General features: G+C 30.2%; 1 protein-coding gene across 8 annotated transcripts in view; it reads left to right on the plus strand.

Moving 5' to 3' along the window:
• The first annotated feature begins 1,167 nt into the window (after positions 1–1,167).
• LOC118202388 (muscle calcium channel subunit alpha-1-like) overlaps positions 1,168–23,078 on the plus strand; it is a 674,690-nt gene continuing 652,779 nt past the window's right edge. For all 8 annotated transcript variants that reach the window (XM_085820710.1, XM_085820709.1, XM_085820713.1 and 5 more), the window contains exon 1: positions 1,168–1,367. In XM_085820710.1, the coding sequence (XP_085676836.1) occupies positions 1,349–1,367 (19 nt within the window). In that variant the 5' untranslated portion in view covers positions 1,168–1,348. The remainder of the gene's footprint in view (positions 1,368–23,078) is intronic.

A 23,078-nucleotide genomic window follows, 5' to 3' on the forward strand; every position in this document is an offset into this window, starting at 1 on the left:
GATCATTATTACCTTTCAAAGTTTAGAAATGCAGTCGTCACAAGTTAAGAATTAATTGTTTTCAAACAATATTCTTCATGCTATAAGCTGACCATACGAACTGAGGTTTCAGCGTCTTTCGGCCGTCCGTTAGTTTTGATAAAAATAAATATGTCCTATTTTAATGAAAGCAATAAATATACGTTTATTGTCCAATCTTAGACTACTGTCCGTGGCCTGTCTTTGGATAACAGTACACTCCACAGTTCTCATGAATGGCAGGGTTCTATGGAGTTGGACTGTTTGATTAATATGAATATCTTCAGTGTTGAAAGAATTATAAAAATTGTTAGGAAGTTGAATGCTTATGGAATAAAAAGAACATTTTTGCATCAGATAAATGCATTTTCTGAATGAGCATATGAACATTTTCTTTGCTTAACTGAGCAAAAGTGATTTGAGAATTTTGCAATATTATAGAGTGTATTCTCTTCAAAAATCCAGGAAATACAGCATCTGTTAAAAGACTAGTTTCTATAATGAACTGTCTGTAACTAAAAATAAAATATAACTTAATCATTGAGATACTGAAAACTATGCTAAAGTTTGATGCAAATTCGAGTCATTAGAATATAAAATGTTTATGATAAGGAACAAAGTGCTGCGTAAGCTAGCTTCAGCACAAAAATATGATTCACTTTTAAATGTACCTAGAATTTTATATAACTTTGATTGCTAAAATTCAATGTCAAATTCAACATGTTTATGTTATGAAATATCTTCTATCATATATCTTTGTAATGATTAACTCTTGTACCGTTTATGCTACCTCAACATAATGCAACAAATAATAATGCTAAAAGAAAGTTAAATTTGTACGGATATAAAGAACACGTTTCTGATGCATGATAATCTATAGTTTCTTTTAATAATTCATGACAAATCTTTTGTAAGCACTATTCATAATATTAAGTATTAAATTGATAATTAAAACATTCTTTTCATCGTAAACATAATTAATATAAGATGTTTCTAAAGCCATATAATACTCAATAATAATTTGCTTCTGGAAAAAAACACTAATTTTTTTTAAAGCACATTGGTTCGCGCTCCGCTTGGGAGCGCTGCAAGCTGCTTATCGCGCACTCTCGCCTGGGTGCATGACAGCCGATCAATTGGTCACTCCAGTGCTTCGTTATACGGATGGATAGCCGATGGGAGCGGAGCGACTCTCATAGCGGATTTAAGACGAAGGATGGCTGGATTTCGATCTCAAAAGCAGTGACGAATTCCGTGCTTTTTCATTTTGTTTTACAATTATTTTTATTTGGTTGGATACCGAACATTCCGAGCTTTCGGTCTCAGTAGGATGGCCGGCGCTGCGGATGGTGAGTGTAATTGGAAGTTGCATTTTTTTTTCTTTCTGCTTTTTTCTCCCTCCCCTCTCCTTCTGCTTCATAAAATGTTATCACCTCACCCAGAAAGGATTATATTTTAGCGGGTGAAAATTTCACCTGAATCAAAGAATTAATCTCGAAAATTATACCTCAACGACAAAAATATTCCTTTATTGTTAAATCTGTTGCTTTGTGCAGAATTAAAAACTGTGCAATGTAAAAATGTGGTTGCAGGATGTGGAGATGCATGGAATCATTAGATTTTATGAATATTGCAAAAATATGTTTTCCTTAATATGTATTCTGGACGTTTAATGCAAAAAACGGGCTATTATTTCTTACTTATATATTTTAAATAAAATGGAATATTCTTCCAAATGGAAGAAAAATAGGTTTTGAAATTACCATTTGCAAATCTAAATCATGCGTTTCGATTTTTCAAGAATGACGCTACTTTCACGAAAATATGTATATTGCATAAATTGAGAGTAAACTATTGAATAAATAATAATGGTAGATTATATACGCACGGATATACAGAATCCATTTTGCAGTTTCTGTGTTTCTCCATTAGTTTAATATAGCTTTTATTAGTGTTTTTACAATTAAATTACTTAAATAAACATGCTTTAACGAATTAGTGCCTGCTTAATTTTTGTCATGTATATAATTTAGTAGTTACCAAAATTAAAGAAATCTTTAAATAGTATGCTTATTTTTGAAATTATTCGAAAAAAGAATCACGTATAATTTTATTACTAAAATGGTTTTTAAAATAGTATTCAAAATTATCTATACCATTCTATAGAAATAACTACCTTGATAAAATTTACAGATTTTAAAACAAGCTACAGGAATTTTATAAGTTTATAAATTTTATAGTGATTGGAAAACTCGAATCATTTGTTTATGGGTACTAAATTCTGCAATCAGTGGAATTATCTGCTGAGAGGCATCGAATTCAGCAATCATTTGAACCTTTTGTTAAGCCGATTTTTTATTATAATGCAACAAATAATAATGCTGAAGGAAAATTAAATTTGTACGTATATAAAGAATACTTTTCACAGTTCCTTATTTTTCAATTACTTTCTTTTTCGTTTTATTTGTATAATTTTTTCATAATTATGTAAATATGAATACTTTAGAAATTTAGGAAATCTTACTTTTTGTTGTATATGTAATTTAACATTTTTTAGTAAACAAAAGTTAGAAAAGTATGCTTATTTTTATATTCAGTTGTCAGTGATCAGATACAGTTCTGCGACTCTCAAAATGATTTGAAAATGTGATTAGAAATTATTTCTAACAATATCTGTCAGATAAAATTTAAGGATTCTAAAATTTCCGCAAGCACTTCTGCAAAACTAGGAATAAGGTAACGCACAAATGTTGTTTTAGAAATAACGTCAAGTATATTTCAAGCTTTGTGAACTAGCTTCATGTTTAGTCTGAAAACGGGTTTGAATTGTACGTTACACTCACATATATCTGCTTCTTTTTTTTACATTCCACTCAAAAGAGAAAAAGTAATAAAAAACAAAAAACCTGTAGTTTCTCTAGAACATTTTCTTATTTACATCGATAAATTCTTCGTTGTCATTTTTTACGTAATATCTCCTAAGAATTTTACTGTTTCTAAACGAAGTGAAAATGTCTTTTATACCTAAGTTTCGTCTTTGGTTTTATTCACTTACGGAAGGAAAGAAATAAAAAAATAATGATTAAATAATACACATAACCAAAAATATGTTTTATGTTACGAAATTTTGCACAGTTATAATTAGTGTCTTAGAACTCTACTTTTATGACTTAAATCAAAATTAGTCTGTTTGAATATGAAGAAAGATACTAACATAGGTACAATATTTATATTTAGTGATTAAACCATAATAATACAGATTTCCATAATCTTCTTCATTAATATATATTCAAACATCATTCTGACATGTGAATTTCAAATTACATTTCCGAACATAATTAAATAAATTTTACGTGAATTAATATCCGATAATTTTGGTGTAAAAACTATTATTCTTATGGCTTACAATTTTGATTCGCGTAACCGTTTGCAGCCAATTGCTTCAATCTGTACAAAATTATCTAAAATCCTTTTGTTTAGGACTAATAGTTTTCTCAGATGATTAAAATGAAATATAGCGCTTTAGTCGTGAATTTTTTATGTGGTTTGCCTGCAAAAAAATCTTTTTGTCTTAATCTGTAATTTTATGCATTAAAATGGTAATCACATTGCTTCTATCAGAAAATCGTATGATATATCCTTTGGGTAGTACCATTTCATTTCTTTTCTACCATGGATTTTGTAAACATTATATTTATTTTCCATTTTCTGATGCTAAAATTTACTTTAACTATATTTCGTACTATCATAATGCATGGCTATGCACTTCCGTTGATTTCAATATAGATTTCATAAAAATAGATCTTTATTAAGGAATTTAATGGACCTTCAATAAAGAATTTAACATTTTGAGTGTAATATTAACTTGTAATATCATTCTCAGATGCTTCAAAATATAATTTAATGACTGTATGTTTTTCAGTTTCATACGCTCCTTATTGTAGACAAAATGGTTGCGAATAGTTTTCTACCATTTTGCTCAGTGCATTACATACAAGCTATAACCTTTTTGGCTTGAAACAGAAGAAAGCAGACCTTGATAGTATTAAAAATCTAACAATCATTGTTTATAATATTTTAAAATTCTTATTAGTGTCCTGACAAATTTTAAGAAATTTGCGGCAGAATGTGAAATGCATTTTGTGCAAGAAATTCTCCACCGAGCAAATATTAAAGTTTAATTAAGGAATACAGTATTTAAAAAAGATTTGAAAAAGAAAAGAGACAAAATGGTGTTTCAGTTGTTCTAACGAATTCGCTTTCATAAACTGGTAGCAATTTTAATTAATTCAAGTTTTACTGAAAGAGAATAAAAAATTAAATGTATCTATCACCTTAATCTTTTTATTATAACATTTTTTTCGGACAGCCTGATATTTAATAAATTCTAGTTTTTCAAACAATCTAGAATTTCTAGTTAGAAGTAGTTAACACCAAACAGTACTACTAAAAGTAGATATAGAAGTGAAAAATGTACATTAAACTCTTTTAATAAATCGTTAGCAAAAAAATGAAATGTATAGGTATTTCCAAAATTTTGGGTATCAGTAATAGTACAGAACTTATAAGTTTAAAAAGGGAAAATTTTAATAAAAGATGTAATTGTGTAAACTTGTGTCATTATTCTTTATCATAAATGAATTAGCGGTGAAGCACATTTTCAAATATTCGAAATCTTTCTCAAAGTTTTCACTCCCTTATTTATATCACAAAATGGCCTATTCCTTTCTGATTGTTTACCATTTTCAATTTATTCCAAGAAAGCAAATGATTGCTCACAATAACATGTTGATTTATTCCTGCTTATCGTTTGTTTTATCTAAAACGTGATAGCATTAACCACAAACATTTTACAGTACTGTTACAAATTTTCGCTAAATTATACGAAAAAAACAAAATAGAACATTTTAATCTTATTCCTGTTCGAAAGGCAGTAATCGTTTAAATCTTTCTGAATATGAATTTATTTGTTTTGCTTTATAAAAGTAAAATAATTCGAGTTTTGTTTCACTTATTGTTTTTTGAAGAAATGATAATTAGTTATGAGATAATTAGTTATTTTTATAACTGTTTCAGTCATAAATTTCATGCAAAGGAAAAGCTCGTATCTGGATTTAGTTCGCTGTCGAATGAAGTATTGCTTCAGATGCATATCTTTGTAATGGTATTTGAAAAATACATAACTAAAATGGTATTATAGAAGTTTTCTTATGTAGTGAGCTTTTTTATATATCAAATTAAAAATAAAGGGGAGATAATAAAGTGATAAAATTGTATTGATATTTTTTTCGCATAAAAAGAAAGGCAGTTTATGCGATATTGTATACTAACCTGCATAATAAACGAAAGGTTATTCGATTGCTGTACTTAACATTAATTCTAATTCTTAGAAAAAATTTTAAGATTCCTTATGGCACGTCACATAATTTTACTATAAACATTATCTCCCTAAATTAAAAATGCAGGTTTTTAACGTTTTTCATTATAAATGTTATATATTTTGCAATTCCTATAGTGTAAGTACTCTTACTGAATTTAATATTTAAATGTTTTTCTGAGAATATGATTCTCTGATTCTTTTTGAGAATCATAACGAATGTATGAACAGAAAAAAATGAAGAGTCATAACTTTTAAAAAGATAAATATTAAATTTTAATGCATTCAAAACATTAAACGGTCTAAAGTTTTTTAATGAATTCAAAACATTCAATAATCTAAATTTTATTCTTGTATTAAGAATGTTCTGCAGATCGTATCGAATCTCAGTAATAAAAGCAAAATAAAATAGAGATAAATTTGAAATTAAAGTAAAATACTTAATAGGTTATTAACTTAAATCAATTATTCATCAAAAAGTAAATATAATTCTTACAAGTCATTTAAAATGTTGTATGAAATTGAATATAAATCTGCAACATGATATTGTTTTAAATAGTATGCACATACTTAATTATAAAATCAAATCAAAATTGCACTAGGATTTCACATTATTTTGTCAGTACAACGTTTACTAAATTATTTTCCAAAGTATTTGTTAAGGATAAAACGTAAGAGCAAGCATTTTTATTCAGTTTTAGCAAGGCAAGAAACTCTTGCAAAAATAAATTAATGCTTAAGAATATTTTTCTTACAATAAAAACAATAATAAGCATAATGCTCTTAGTAGAAATACTCGGTACGAATATCATCAAAGGAATATTGTACTTCAAAAATCTGGAATATGTACTGCATATTAATATTTTTGCCAAGAATATAAGGTATTTCTTCTCTCCTTTCCGCATATCTTTGTTAGAGTAACTGGAAGCATGCTTGACCCATACTTGGGAGGTCCAGTTTTCAAAACCCTTGTGAGGGCACTCAACATTTTTCATGTTCTTGGGTCGATATAACCTAATGAACCTACAATATGCTATGATTTGATGTTATAATTTTATATATAAAACCAAGTAATAAACTTATCTTAGATTGTACACTGTTTTGTAAAACTTTCTATCGATTTCGTGAGAACAAAATATATCACTTCTTCATAAGGCAAGTTATACGCCTTCCAGACATCGTTATTCTGGTAAAATACTTGCTTCGTCAATTTCTCGCTCATACAAAAGTTTAATTTTAATTTATTAATAAAAATGCACAAAGAATGATTTGATTGACGCAGCTCGATTTATCTAATAATTAACTAGCTGCGGATGCTTGGGATTTTAAAGTGAATTTTAAACACAAATAATATCGCCCTGTGGTATATTTAAAGAAATTAAATAATGAAGAATCTGTATGAAAGTATGCATGTTTCTCGCATTTTGATGAAACAACGGTCCCTAGAGCCATCAAAGTTTGAAAAATGTAATCCTACACCGAATATGGACTTCTGGAAACCCTAATTTGGAATTTGCATTTTATTTCATTGTCGATTTCATATTTTGTAAAACTTTAAGGAATTTTTAATTACCAAACTCAACGATTTCAAAGCGAGCAATGGCAACACTGTACGAAAAAAAAAACATTTTTATCTCCAGCGCGCGAGATTGTGTATCGGAAATTCTACAGATATACTTTTTTAAAAATTATTTTGCGATATTGCTGTTGAATTGAATTTTACGGTTTAACTGCGAAGAACATGCTATTTAATAAATAAAGGTAACACATGGAACGTTAAAAAACGCCTATTTGGGCGTAATGTAAAATCTGAAAGTTTTAGATTTTTGAGCCCGAAGGGCATTAGCCCGGAAGGGCTATTAATTTCGTTTTGGCATTTTGCTTCGAAAGCTTTAAATGTCCGTTTAACGTTTCAAACTGCTTAAATTTGTATTTTTAATTTCTCAAAATACTGAGTGATATTTTATACCGAATTCAAACTCTGCTTTTATTCTCTTATATAATGTGTGATGTCTGTATATTTCTTTGCCGAAGTACTTGATTGATTTCAGTGTTTCAAACTTTATCAAACAATTAAAATCAAATGAAGTTTTTTTAATGCTCAAAAGGAATTGGAACTATCATAGTTCTTTAGCAGTTACCATTTTTGTTGCAACATATGTATCATTCATGATCAATTCTGCTTATCACCCTAGTTGAAGAAAATGATTTTCTGCAAATGAAAATTAAGCAAGTTTCTACTATTTTCATTTCTTAGTAAGATTAATTTTTTTAGATTCAGATTACTTTCCAGTTCTTCTTCAGTAAGGTTACTTTTTGTATTATTAAAATCAATAAATTCATCTACATTGTGAAATTCCGTAACATAAAAAAAGTTCTTCGTAACTTAAAAAAGAAATGTTTTATCAGATAACCGCTCCCTTAAAAAGTGAATTGTGTCATTTTACTTACTGACTCTGTCCCATTTTAAAAGAATAATATAAGCATAATCTTACTTTACTCTTTCTTTAAAAATTAACATCTACAAAATTTAGAAAATAATTATTATTCATCTTATAAACAGACATTTTTAATCTTAATGGACGATTTGACCTGAAAAGCTTGAAAATCATATTAGCTTAATGGTACTCTCTTACTGCGTAATCAGGAAAGAAAAGCAAGCATTTTTTATCTGAATCATTGTGGCAAATAATAAGAAATTACATAGTATTTAATAAGAATTAAAATTTAGTTATTGATTCCCATACAGCATAGAAATTCAGCGATTAAACAAATTCATATAATAGAGTTTTAAATAGTACAGTTTGCAGTTTATTTTTATCAGATAATGTATTACAGCAATTTAAAAGAACGATAATGAAATTGTTTCTATTTTCTTTCGTGATGAGGTAAAATATGCAGAAATAAATCAATGTTCAATGTTTTAAAAGTTCCATATTTCTGCTCCTTGTTTTTGCTTGAATGTTTTACGTGATAACGAAATAATAATACTGTTTGTTTTAAAGTAAACACAACTTCATGTTTTCAATGCACCAGGTCAATATTGGCATACTTATTACATTTAGAGTCATTAAACATTCAAATATTTAAGCATGATGTGCATTCTTCTACTGATTTGTGTGTTTTATAAAGATATATGAAGTACAAAGTTTCAGCTCTTCTTTTTTTGTAACTTGGAAGGATAGGTATGTTATTACTTCTGATTAGAGTCTAGATTAAAAAAAGTTTGGTTGAATTAAAAAATAAATAAACAATTGAAAATAATTATCTGTTTCAGAAGAATTAATTTTACCTAGTAATTTTTTTCTGAAATTCTTTATCATATATTTATTCTTTTTATTCTTCGTGAGCTTAAATAAATAGTACCTAAGAATTAGATTTGAAAACGTTCCTTGGAATTTAAGATTATTTAAAGGAAAAACCATAATTAACTAAAATTTTTATAGCAACACTCTTCATGCTATATTAAATTAAATTCATTCGATTTTTAGGTTTGTTTTGTAAACTTGATTATTAATATTTCATTGAAAATTTTTGATGTTATATTCTTGCTTTATGACTATTCCATAACTCATATTTTATATGCCATATTGGGACTATGAGATAGTTTTAATTTAAATTTTTATTTGACTGCAATAATCAGGGCATGAAAGCATCGATTTTCACATTTAAAACAAAATGTCGCATGCAGTTTTTATCAAGCACGTTGCGTGGGTGATTATTTTACCTGCCTTGATATAATGTGTGTTAAGAAACAAATGTACAGGCGCGGTTAATGCAAAAAGGTAACGCTTTGGACCGCCAATTTGTAATATTTCGTTATTAAAATTAAGTTCATGAAATATGTCAGAAATGGAGGAATAGAGTTGCTCATTTCATACAAAAGACTTAAGATATTCTATGCACAATTATACTTGTGTCTTGGGATTTTAATAACAAATATGGTAAAAAAGCACATTATCAGCTTTTAAGATCAAATTGAATTTAAATCATAATTTTAGTTTGGTCTTAGTTTTAGTGAATTTTTACGTATTTAATTTTTATGGAATCTATAAATAATCTCCTTTCATCAGGGTACAAAATATTTGATGAACTCAATCAGAGTTCATTAAATATACTTTATTAGAATTAAAATTAAATTATAATAAAGATAATTATGGCAAATTAAGGAAAATGGGGGGGAGGGAGAAGAAAAATATCAGAGGCAAATAAGAATATTTAAATAGCATAATATAAAAGAAATGAAATAATTATAAAATTTAAAAACTGCTTTAGAAAATTAGTTCTGAATTCAAATCATTAACAAAATCGTTAGATGTATTAAATGAACGGACTTCAAAGACATCTTTTTCATCGATTGAAAGAGTGATTTTTTAAAGTTTTAAGTGTACAAGAAACTAAAAACATGATCAAGGAACGATCACTAGAAGATTTAAGGAAACATATGCGTGCTTTTTGATGTAAAGTTTCAGATTTTGTTTGACCTAATAATGTAAGTGAAATCACTGCTAAAATCGTTATAAATTATTTAAGAATTAAAACCTGATAGTTAAGATGTAGAGTTGTTTCTATGAAATCTGTAATATGCCTCTTTTATCAAGTATTTTATTGATTATAGGGAAGAAACATAAAATGCAGCTCATGGAAAATCCGATAAAATTTTATTTAAGTATTGAAACCTTTCATAAAAATTATTTTTGCACATGCTTTTAATGGAAAAATGCCGTTAGAAGACAGAAAATTTTATCAAGTAATTTTTAGTAAAGAAAGGATTGATGTTTCCGACAATCCAGCAAGTAATTCTAGATTAGTGAATTTCTGGAGTACGAGATAATTGCGAAACACATTTAATGGTAAAAATGCAAAGGAAACAAAAAAGAAAAGTCTATTTTCATTTAACAAAGTGAAAAGATTAGCAGTAGCTATTCTATCATTTGCATGTACGCGAAACAGATAGCATTTTAACGATTGAAAATTTTACTTTGAAAAAAAATTCTCAAATGGAAAAGATAGAATAATACATTCATAATTACATTCATACTATAAGGAAAGCTTAAATTTCATGTTAACGTTTTAAGAAGAATGTTTAGTCTAATTTTTAAGTCATTACTTCTGTGCTGTGCTATCAAAAACATTTGAAAATGTTAATCCAAAATTCGTTTCTTATTTCAGTGTTAATTTAGGAAGAGATATTACATTAATCGTGTAGGAATTCGACAAACAATTGCTTTACATAATGAGGTTATCAGACATATAAAGATAATGTTCTTAAATTCGCGAACCTTATTTTCCAGTTAAATTAGTGCTACTTATTTTAACACTCATTCAACACTAAATACCATTCCCAAAGATAACAGTTTTAATTATGTTTCTTTATAAGATCGGAAGGAACTGTTTAAATGTAAACTGAAACTTTTAAATTTTTCTGTAACTTCTGTTTTAAAAAATATTCCACCTGATTTGAAAAAACATTTCTAAATCAAGCAAATTTTCTAGCAAACACAGAGAAGCTTCTCAGTATGCTAGTGTTCTTCATGTTATCTTCGATTTCATATCATTCAATTCTAATCCTAGTTTAAAGGAATAAATTCATTCTAAGGCACATATTGTCATCTAGAATCGTCTAATCTAATCAAACAAATCATTAGAAATAAAAATCATGAATAAAAACAAGAAGAATGATAGGTAAATGAAATTCTTAAATAATGGAGACTCATATTTTTCTATCCTTTAATATACAAGAGATTCTGATTTTTCTGAATAGATGCTTAACAATTTGATAGTTTTAAAATTAATTTAAAACGCCTTTTAATTTTATCTTTTCCTTAATTCTGTTAGATACCCTAAATATCTTTAAATGATATTCCATTCTGCCCCATTGGTTATTGCAGCCACTATTCACATACTTTATTAACTATTTTATTTAACGGATTTCTCCATTATTCTACCATTTTCTTTATGCTACAAAAAAGCATATAAATTTGTTAGTAAATTCAACAGCATTCCTATTATAACCTAAATATTATCTATTTTAATATCAGTTCATATTTTACTAACGTTAAAAATCTTCAGAAAATCTAATTTAATTTCTAGAAATCGTGTTTCGAAGTCATGTACCAAAATTGAAACAATTGTCTGTGTTTGGAAATTTTCTCTAAATAATAGATAGAGGTATCAGCAAAGCCAAACTTAAAACAGTTTTTAAGCAATAAAATCTCAAAAGAATGCTAGTATATCAATACAAAAATAATGGAAGAGTATCCCATTATGATTTATCTGAATAAGAATTATTCATTAGATTATTTAGGGAATATAAATAATATTCCCTAAATAATATATTATCTTTTTTGTGCTTTTAACACAAAACTACTACTTCAAATAGATAAACAATGTATGGGATACTCTTCCATTATTTTTGTATTGATAGACTAGCATTCTTTTGAGATTTTATTGCTTAAAAACTGTTTTAAATTTGGCTTTGCTGATACCTCTATCTATATGGACGGCAAGCAAAGAGATTTAGCAGGCATGGTATCAATTATGAAGTTTATTGATCTCATCAATTAAATTCACTTGTGAAAGGAATCTCTTCATTCTTCTGCTTTCCTTGGCGTTCTAATACCTCGCAGTAAATTTAATTTCACTTTCACCATTTTATCGAAACCTTTATCCTGTTTGTCACCCTCCCTAGGCATATCTTTCACTCTGCTAAACAGAAACTGGCTTCTTATTGGATGCGCTCAAGACAAGTGGATTATTGGATTTAGTCTAGTACCGGTAGACCATAAGGAATTAGTAGCAACACTGACAAATATGGCTTCTTGCTACTATTATCTTTTTTGTGCTTTTAAAAGCTATTTTTTTTCAATCTGCTCTTATTCAGGAATGCAATTATTTTAGAACTGTTGCTGTTGACAGAAGTTTGTTTTTTTCTTTTCATTCGACGAATTTCTTTTTTCTTTCGACGAATCTCCCGTTTTTACAAAATTATTCCTCCCTTAAAAGTAATTGCTATAAACTTGTTATCATCACAATTTTCAATCAGTTATAAAATTGCCACTTTTCCTATAAGTTTAATTACAAAGCTTTTTCTTTTGATGAAAGATCTTTGCTTAGTTTTTATAACATTTGAACCCATTTTAATATTTGAGCTATTTATAAAATTCGCTTTCATTAATTTAAGTATGGATGGTGAAATTGATCATGAAAAGGAACTTATGTAATATCTTTAGTAAGACTGATAAGCTTTTGTTAGAGCATAAGTAAGGTCTTTACCTCATGTTTGAAGGTTTGCAGACTTTCATTATTATCTGAAAATTTTGTTTAATTACACTAACTATACTTGACAAAGAGAAAATTTTGTAAAATAATGCAGGTTTATCGAAATTTAAATGACATATATAGATATAAGATATTAAATTGTTATAAGATAATAAATGGAAAGAGATTGTTTCATATGTTACTTGAGAGCGTATTTTATATTTTACGTATTTTTTATGTTTTGTTCCCGTTTTAAAAGCAACAGTATTACTAACTAGTTTGAGTGATAAAGTCAAAGCGAAAATTTAAAGAAAGAAAGTTAGGCAATTTGCACTGTTATCAAACGTATGTATTGTTTTGGTTTCTCATATCAGCATTTAGTTAAATTTGGTTCATTAGTACCTTTTTAAAGAAAAAATATGCTGTACAGAAAACATGCGAATGCTTCCTATTCATATTAGCATATTTAGGGTTAGTTTATGAGCTAGAACTAAGAAACTCTATTTCTACCTTGTTATTAGAAAATATTATGCTTACATAAGGTTCGGTTTCACAGTATAGTTACTTTTAAAGAGTTTGTTTCGAACAAAATACCGCTTTTACTGAAAATCACTAAATTAGAATAAAAAGAGGATTTCTCAGACAGTGGTTGCACATCAGCCTGGTATACACGGGAAGAAAAACCCTTGATAACATAAGGAATGATGAAATCAAATAAGATGGTTTCAAGTCCCCACATTAAGCATAACACAAAAGACATTACTTCTAAATGAAGCTGAATCAATTATTTTATTCGTTGAACTTACCACATAACTCAAACTTTGAGCGCTGATGAGCACTGAATTTAACAAAATAAATCAATCCATAAAATTCCTCAAAAATTCCATTGTACACAGTATTTCGGGTAAAACATTGTTAATTGTTGTTAAATATTGTTAAATATTTATAAACATCGATAAACTGAGTGTACCCATGCCACTGTAATTTCGTCTCTTCCCCTTTTCTAATAGAAGATATATTTAAGAAACACAAATTTTATCTACGTACAATCGAAATCGAAAAATCTCAGCTCGTATCCTGGCGAGTATGGTACTAAATTTTATGTTTCCTCTTCCGCAATAAATCTAATGACTGTACAGTATGAGGGTTCATTGTCTTTAGGGTGTATTAAAAGTGATTATTTTTCAAGAATGATGAAAGATAACTCGGTATTTCCGAAAGCTTGATACCTGTCTTATTTCCATCAGCGTCATTCCTAGTTCTAGGTTTTGTTTTTGGTCCATGATTACTAATCTTTTTATACTTTTTATATTCATTTTATATTAATCTATGCAAATGAGCAGCGGAGAATATTCATGGCGTTTCCATATGGGGCGTCAATGTCACGATTAACATGCAACATGCATTGAACTCCGCGCAAAGACCATTTCTTCTGGGCATCTGCAGAGGATTCCGTACCTCTCCTACAATTTTATTAAATGTATTGGCTGGGCTTTCGCCCCTGCACTTTATAGTACAGAGCGAGTGTGTTGTGGTGAGAGTGATCAGACTAAACAAGACGTTACTATTTGGAGTAAGATTCATGTATCCCCGGACTACGAGAATCACATAGCCCACTCTCCTTGCCACCCTGCAGACTTCGATATAGAAGCAAACTGTAATCCTCTAAGTGCATTACAATCCTTAGCCGTATATACTGATGGCTCCAAAGGAGAACTCGGGACTGGCAGTGCCTGGTGTGCAATGGAGGATGACCACATAATCCATTCCTGGGTTAAGAAGCTTCATCCCAGTAACTCGGTGTTTCAGGCAGAACTTACAGCCCTAAAGGCAGCTCTGGACTTTACTGCTTAACAATGGCAGGTATAAAGTAATTTACACAGACTCAATATCAAGTTTGCAGGCCGTCCAGGGCGGCTACAGTAAACATTGTCAGAGACATACCAAAACTATTAATTTCTATTCCTGGAAGTCTGAGGCCCCAGCTACAATAGGTTCCGGCACATACGGGGATTAAAGGAAAATGAAGCAGCGGATATGATTGCGAAAGGCGCAGCCAATGAACCCCACGTGAGTAGCATTGTTGTAGCCCTTTCGCACTCGTATCTGAAAACTACTCTCAAATGTAAACTAATGAAGCAGTGGCAAAACTACTGGGAGACAAGCACCACAGGCAGAAGACTGTATGATTTCCAACCAAAAGTTAATCACAATTTAAATAGCAGTTCTTTGCACCTCACACAGTATCTGACAGCGCACGGCCCATATATGTCCTATCTTCACAGATTTCGCCTAAGAGACAATGTATTTGTGGCAATGTATTTGTGGACCAATGTATTTGTGGCAGTACTGGTGACCGAGATCACTATCTGTTTGACTGCTCGCACACAGGGAATTCACATTTAAAAAGGCCAACTGCAATCAATATGCCAGCATGGTTCAAAAACACAATTAAGAATAAATATGCGCTCAGCCGCATTAGAGACTGCACTACCATTGCTAAAAGCATTGCTAAAAGCATTGCTGACAACCTGGATTGACTTCTTTCCTTGGACACCGTGCCGTCAGCAGCCTGTTCTGTACATATATTAATTTACTTAATGTCTTGTGCTTTTTTTTTCTTTGTTTTTGCTGTTTTTAATTATATTTAATATTATGATTAATCCAGAATTCATTTAATGTAATCTACAATTTGTAATGTATTTGGTCATCTTTATATCTGTACCTGATTTTTATAGCACATCCGTAATATAACTGTATGCCTAACATGTACGATAATAGTAAAAGGTGTTCCGCTTAGTCTCAGCAGTCCTCACCATGCACCTTTTTTCCATGTTCTAGTCCTTACTTCAATGTTCCTCGTTTCGTGGTCAATAACTGGAGGACGCAGTACTAATCTCTTTATATTTATTCATGTATTTTTTAATTCCATTGACGGGATCCAACAGGCTGAAAAACACCTAACCCAGTGGGCCAGCTGTTCCGTCGATGGTGAAAAGAAAGAAAGCGGAGAATATTTTTTGCTAATTCAAGGAGAGAGTCTGGTAGCTATCTTTTCAGAATGCATGAAGCAATATTCTAATTTTCATTATTAATCTTTCGCTTTATTTATATTTATACAATACTTGTAAATTACTACATTTAAGTTTTACGTTTTTCAGTTACAAAATTTTAATAGTTTAACGAAGTGTTTGTGCTTTGTTGAAATTAATAAATTCGAATGCAGACTGTTCGAACTTCGGTTATACTGTAGAGACATTAGGATTTTTTTGGAAACCGACAAGATGAAAAATGAGCAATCGCCTTCACTGGGAATCGAACCACGGACCTCTGGAATACCGGCCCAGCGTGCAGAAACACTACACCACGAAGACACGCTAGGAAGCCGGAAGAAATACCTTATAATATGACATTCCATTTTACAACCAATTCCAAAAAATTTTATTCCTTCATTTTATACATATTAACAAATTTAGCATGCACCTCACAGTGTGTTTTCTTATGTTTTAATTCAGCAACAAAAATAGTATCATATTTAAATTCATCATAAGTTTCGTTGAAGTAGTTCTTAATAAATTGCGATCTTTGATATATTTTGTATTTAAACATGAAAGAATACTGCTTGGACATCAGCTAACTAAATCAATATAGAAGATTCTGTCACAGGAAAAAGTCAGAAAAAAAAAAAAAACGATTTTACAGCAAATGGTTCCCAGATGAAAACATTTAAAGTCGAAAGTTTAACACCATTAAATATAATCATACAGATTCCTTAAAAATCAATATTCTGCAGATGTTATTACCCAACCAGCGGCCGAAAGGTTAAAGCCACTGAATACTGTGAATTTGACCTGCGGTCGACGCCGGTCGAACAGACTGGCTGTATGATTGGTTTCTCCATTTGTAACGCAAATACTACCCCAATTCCTCTTAAAAGGTATTTTTCTCACTAGGGCAGATAACCCTTTTGTGTTCCGCAATATTTAGGTAATCTAATTTATTTTATCCAATTAGTTTTTATGTAAGGAAAAGTGGATTGTAACAGATTATATTTTCTGTGTTACAATAAAGTTTACAATTGTAAGATCTTAAATTTTGAATAGTATACTAATTCCAAAATGCAGTTATTATATCTTTCCATACGTCTAGCTTGTATTAAAATACTTTCTGTTCAAAGGCTGAATTTTAGAAGCATCTTCAGTAGTTAAAATTAACCATTATTCTCTGTTATCCGACCACTATTTTTCTTGTTTAATTAGCTGTTCTAGTGTAACATATTAATTTTGAGCTTCTATATTTTTATGTTTTCCTTTTGGATCACATTATCTTCTTTCTTAACATGTGTGTCATGTTCTGAAAATTTAATTTCAGAAACATATGTGATTCGTGTTTATATGAAAAGAATACTTAAAAAATTATATTGGTCCCTTTCTAACTGAGTTAATATTACTGTGATTACAGAATTTTTTAATTTGTGTTATATTTGAATGCGAAATGATATATATTTATTACTTTTACACTTGGAATCATTACTCTAAAAGGAACATCTTTTTCATCATCAAATAATTATGTTTCTTAAATATTTCTTAATATGTTTTAATTCCAGAATCTTTTTAAAGTATTATAATCATAATTTAAATTGCTTTCGAACTATTAATCTTCCGAACAAAATTATTTTTCGCCTTCGAAATTATGCGAATAATATGAGCATAAAGTGTGTGTGTGTATTTAATTACGGCAAAGCACACTAGGGCTATCTGCCTAAGGGGAGGGATGCCTTCGTGGAGGACTTTCTAAGGGAAACTGGCTCGTATACACGTTACACATGGGGAAAACCACGAAAACACCCATGCAGCCAGCCCTTTCGCGGGATTCGAACCTCAGACCGAACTACCAGTGTTCAGCGACTTTTACCGCTCGGCCGCTGGTGGGCTATGAGCATAAAGTATAGGCAAACTGATTTTGATTAATTATCTATGGCAGTGTACATGTAGGAGTAGATACATCTTCATGAAAGTCTCTTTAAGTAAACCTGGCTCATAGTTATGTTGCACACGAAACCACAGCACTCCTAAAATCCTGATTACGCAGTCCAGTCATTGGTAATTGAAGTGGAACGGATACTAGAGATTATTGATTTAGTCTTTCCACTGTTGCGATGTATTTACCAGGTGTAATAATTGGATTTTACCAGATGTAATAATTGGAATTTAATGATGACCAAAAAATACTTATATGCCAAGACAAGAATTAAAGCTATTGTAGAAAACTTGCTCACCCAGTCACTCCTTTTAGAAAAAGTTGAGAAGGATTTTGCTAGAAGGAAAAATAATTTACAGTTGTCTAATCAAAATGGAAACTAAAACTCAGCGTCTTTTTATAAGCAAATTCTTTACATATAGGAGCAATATGCATCTAGTTAAATAAGATGAGTAAAACTTTAATCGTACTAGAAATATATATATATATATATATATAAGTGTAAAATATATGGTGGCTTTGCTCTACACCAACAGGGAACCTCTAATTAACTTTCCGCAATTTCAGGATCTTGCCATTAGACCAATACTTTCGGGAACATTCTGGTATGTTATATAACCGCTACTATAAATGCAGAGTTCGCGCCATTTTTCGTCAGAGTGCTTTCTCCTTCTGCTGTTCTAAAGCCTTTGCTGCCGCTCTTCCAATCTGTCTCCCTTTGTTTGAGCTATATGACGCAGTAAATTTAAAGTTAATCCTATTTAGTTTAAATTAATATCGCATATTTTATCTTGGAGAATCTAAAAGAATAATGACCTGCCATTTGAACTGAATAAAGAAGTGGAATCAAAAAAGCTAACTTCTTCTCTGTCGTCATTGGATACCTTACATAATTTCAATCGTACTACATTGATTATATATATATGCACATATATGTATGTGTGCAAATTCATATTTGTATAGTTACGCAAATTTAGTAATATCGGAAATACCTGGAATTATTTCGTCCAGCATAAAGTAAAGATAATGCTGTTTGTCAGCATTTGTATGCTCGTATCACAGGAAACGATAATGGCATCACTGTGACATTCTCTTCTCGGTAGAAGGCAAAAAACGTTCTTTCCTCTTAATGAAGTATATGTGGCGTTATCCAGATTTGAAATGGCACTGATGGTGTATCGCGACTAAACACAATTAAAGAGAACACAGAATTAGCAGAACAGAATGCTAGAGCAGAGATACTGAAACAGTCGTTTTCGTCAGCTTATTTGATTTCTTATTTCATAGTTTCAAAGTCAGACAGAGATTCAGCGACGCTACAATTTTTAGAGTGGAAACTCTACCTGACAGGCATGTCAAGTATTAGGTAACGTGATTGTTCTAGATAGTTCTAAGAGTTTTGTCAAATATGTATAGCCACTCAAAGACACTGTTTTGAAGTAAATTGTATTGCAACCTGGCTTAAACTGAGACTCTAATGAAAATCTGAGTATTAAGCTTGTGATTAACACACAGAGCTACTCGATTGATAAATGCCGTTATATCTTTTCTGTCAGTTCAATGATTGAAGTGATTTCTGAACCAAGATGCGTCTTCTGGTTGAAAATAAATGGGAAAAAGTGTGTTTTTAAGAAATTTTATGTATATAACTTTTGTTCCTTGAAATAATTAATTAATGCCAAAAATTAAATTATGAGTATTAAAAAGTTATATTTAAGTAAGTATGTTTGGTTTATGTTTTCGTTTAGTAATTTCTCAAAATTTCATATGAACATAATGCATATACAGAACATTTCCATTATAAAACAGCAATCATAAAAATCCGTTTTCATTTCTACAAAAAAGGTAAAAAATAGGATTATTATGAAGAAGATTAAAATTTTAACAAAAGCTATACTATATAAATAAAGAATGAGGATATGCTTGAAAAAAATTTAAATACAATTTAAATGTATTATTTGTAAAATAAGATCCAAATACTTTCCGCCTAATCGTGATTAAAACTTAATATATTATGTATATACATTATCGCAAAAAAGAATACATTATTGCAAAAAGAAAAAATATTGTTAAAAGTAGTTTTCATATATTTAATTCTATATAAAATTTTCATGTTAACTGTGTAACGTAGTTTGAGAAAATTACTAGATTGAATGTAATTTTTATACAAGTATATTTAGAAGATAAACAAAGCTCATAATTTTCTCGGTACAACAGAGCATATTAACAGTGTGCATATTGTGAAAGAAAGGAATTGTTTAGGGATGATTAGGGTGTATTCCTTGAAAGAAAACACTCTCACTTAATAGCGTGACTATTAAGTGGTTATAATATAAATATATAATAATAATCTAATAAATAAACTTAAATATATGTAGGTCTAATATTAATGCAAGGAATAATTACAGATACTGTAATAAACATAATTTTGATTATTATAAAAGGAAAAAAAGTTTAATTATGTACATTTTAGATCAAAAATTCCATAAATACCTAATTTTAAGAAATTTATATTTAGAAGGACTTATTTTGTAATTAAGTCATGTTTTTACCATGTTCTTAATTTTGTTTATTCCAAATTCTTATGACACTAAAAATTTACAAACCTGGTGATCGCAGTACATACAGAATTTACTTGCACTTATTTGAAAGCTTGCTTTCGAAAAGATCGAACTACTGTTAAATGTAGAGGGATCTTTTAAGATTTCCATTACTTTAGGTAATTAAAGAGATGAGGTTTGATATATTTTAGTTATTTAAGTGCTCCATTACCTGCATAATAACGCAATACGAATTTATAACACCGTTAAATCCTGGAATTTAGCCTGAACAATCTTTTATTAAACGAAATCTTCGGACAAGTCAGCTTTAAGACATAATCTCTGAAAGGAATCAAAGCATTTGGAATGTTTCCAAACTCTTGACTCCTCTAGGGTTTCGCTTCGGTCAGTATGGCGGTTAGGAGAATAGTATGTCCTTTCCGAACCATTTCACAGACAGGAGAAATAGAGAGATTTGTGTTCCTTTTATTTCATGTCGCGATTTCTTTTCGAATAATAGTCAACGTATATTTCTTTCTATATAAAATGATAAAATGCTCTATTTTTCAGTTCTAGCGCATATCAGAAATTATCAAAAATAATTCTAGACATTCCTAGCAGACTTATTGATTTTTAAGAGCGATATTCTTCATCAAGACTATTTCTTGATGTTCTAAATATTTTAGAATTTATTTCGAGAGATAGGGATTAGGAAGTAATACAAAATCACAAGCGAGAAAAGCGGAATCAAACTTTCGTTTATTGTGACGACTGTAGAGGTCATTCGGACGTAAAAGTATTTTAGACACGTAGTCTAAATGTTTTGAATTTGATTCTCTCATTTAGATACATATAACTCTTCGGGATCTGTGTATTTTTTTAAATTCTGAGTTTTTCACATTGAATTATGTTTTTTATATTCTCTCACGCAATATTCTCTGACGCAATTATCTTTTCAGTGATGAAAAGGAAGAACAATCACATATCATTAAGTCTGGTTTACATGCAGAAATTCTAGTGATGACAGATCGATCTTAGAAAGCTGCTGTCAATGTCCACAGAAGCAGTGTGCATGTCGTATGGTGCCGTAGAAGAAAAATCATTGCTTTTTAAAAAAGCCCTTTCTCTTTCCTCATAGTTCCACACAAATGTTTGTCAAGATATTTACATGTTTAATGTATACCAACAGGTAAGCAATGCTGACATATGTAACCGCAGAAGATGAGAGAAAGAAATGCGCAGTACACCAGAATTTCGCCCTAATCCTTGTACAGGTATAGTCCCGTGGCTCTAAATATACAGCTCCGTCTTGAGTTTGACGACCAATAGGTTGTCGGAATACCTCGGAGGATGAATATGAAGCTCTAACATCTCTCTTTCCCAAAGAATGCCTCCTTACCGGCGAAACACTATATGTTTACAAATATCCATGGGTTTCCCATACAAACATCCGTGACTTTTCCTGGATTTGAATCCAGGCTCTACAAGATGGCTTCTCGAAACACTACAGGGCGGCATATTTGTAACCACAGTGTATGCTGTTGATAACTTGCATTTTACAGCCTTCAAGTACTTCTGTCATTAAAATACTGAAACATGGCTAAATGTTATCACCATATACATACTGTTATTGATGAAATACTCCATTTCATTTCTTCCCAAATTTATCATAAAATTCAGTTACACTTCTAGCGAACAGTCACAAAGACATTTTTGTCATCCTTCATGGCAAGATAGACCAGATCTTTCTAGTCACTGTGACCAAATACTGAAAACATGGCTGTCCAACCGCAAGATTCGATGCGATGATGTGTAACTTTCATAAAATCTAGTATATAATTGCCATCTCTAATTTTGGGAAAGGGAAATATAAAAACGATCAGACATTTCAGTTAACATTGTAAAGGCATTAAAATTTTTTGGAAGCAGGAGATGTGAAAAATGAGCAACGTCTTCGCCGGAACTCGAGTACGTGCCCAGCGTGCTGACCACTACACTATGAAGGCACGCCAAGAAGGCGAGAGAAGTACCTCATATAGTGCGATTGAGGATTAGGAGGCCCATCCGCCAAATCCTGAGGGTGGAGAATCATCCTCCACCACCCTTTTAGTTCGGGGGCCACTGTAGAGACATTAGGATTTTTTGGAAGCAAGAGATGTGAAAAATGAGCCCACCGGGACTCGAACCACAGGCCTCTCGAATAAACGTCGAGCCTACTGATCATTACACTACGAAGACGTGCTAAGAAGGCGAGAGAAATACCTTATAACCTTTGCACCTGAATTAAAAGATATGTGAGAACATTCCACTTATGGTGCAAGTTCTGATATTTGTGTATAAATGCAGAAGGAGACGTTTAGTACTTTAGGTTTCAAAATTTGATAAGTCTTCTTCGGTTCCTTTTTAATCAGCTAATGGCTTAAAAACTTACATTTGTACCTTTTTTGTGTTTACATAAAACTGAATGTTCAAGTGAATATTGCACAGTCTTTAGCAAAGTACAACTTTACTTTTTTATAACATAACGGTTTATAAAGCATTTAAACCTAATATAATTAAGTGAATAAAATAACAGACTTTTCTTTTTTAATGATGAAGCAAGTTTTAAAAAAATTGCTTTTTTGTAAATGGAGATGCAATAAAACTGTAATGTTTGAAGATATAGTTCCATATAAAATTTAAAACGTCAGATTTGCTTGTTTACAGGAATGAAATATGAAATTTTTATTCTTCTTACTTGAATATTTGAATAATCTACGATTGAATGCATAATTCTTATGAAGCTGTAATATTTTGAAAACAACATCAGTACTTATTTTTTCTTACTAATCAGTATATATTTTATCAAGAATACCTAGCCAATAATACTTTTATGTGATAGTAGGATTTAAAAATACCTGTAA

Source organism: Stegodyphus dumicola, chromosome 7, assembly GCF_044657685.1.
Source record: "Stegodyphus dumicola isolate Sdum_Otavi_A_Nest chromosome 7, ASM4465768v1".
Lineage (NCBI taxonomy): Eukaryota > Metazoa > Arthropoda > Arachnida > Araneae > Eresidae > Stegodyphus > Stegodyphus dumicola.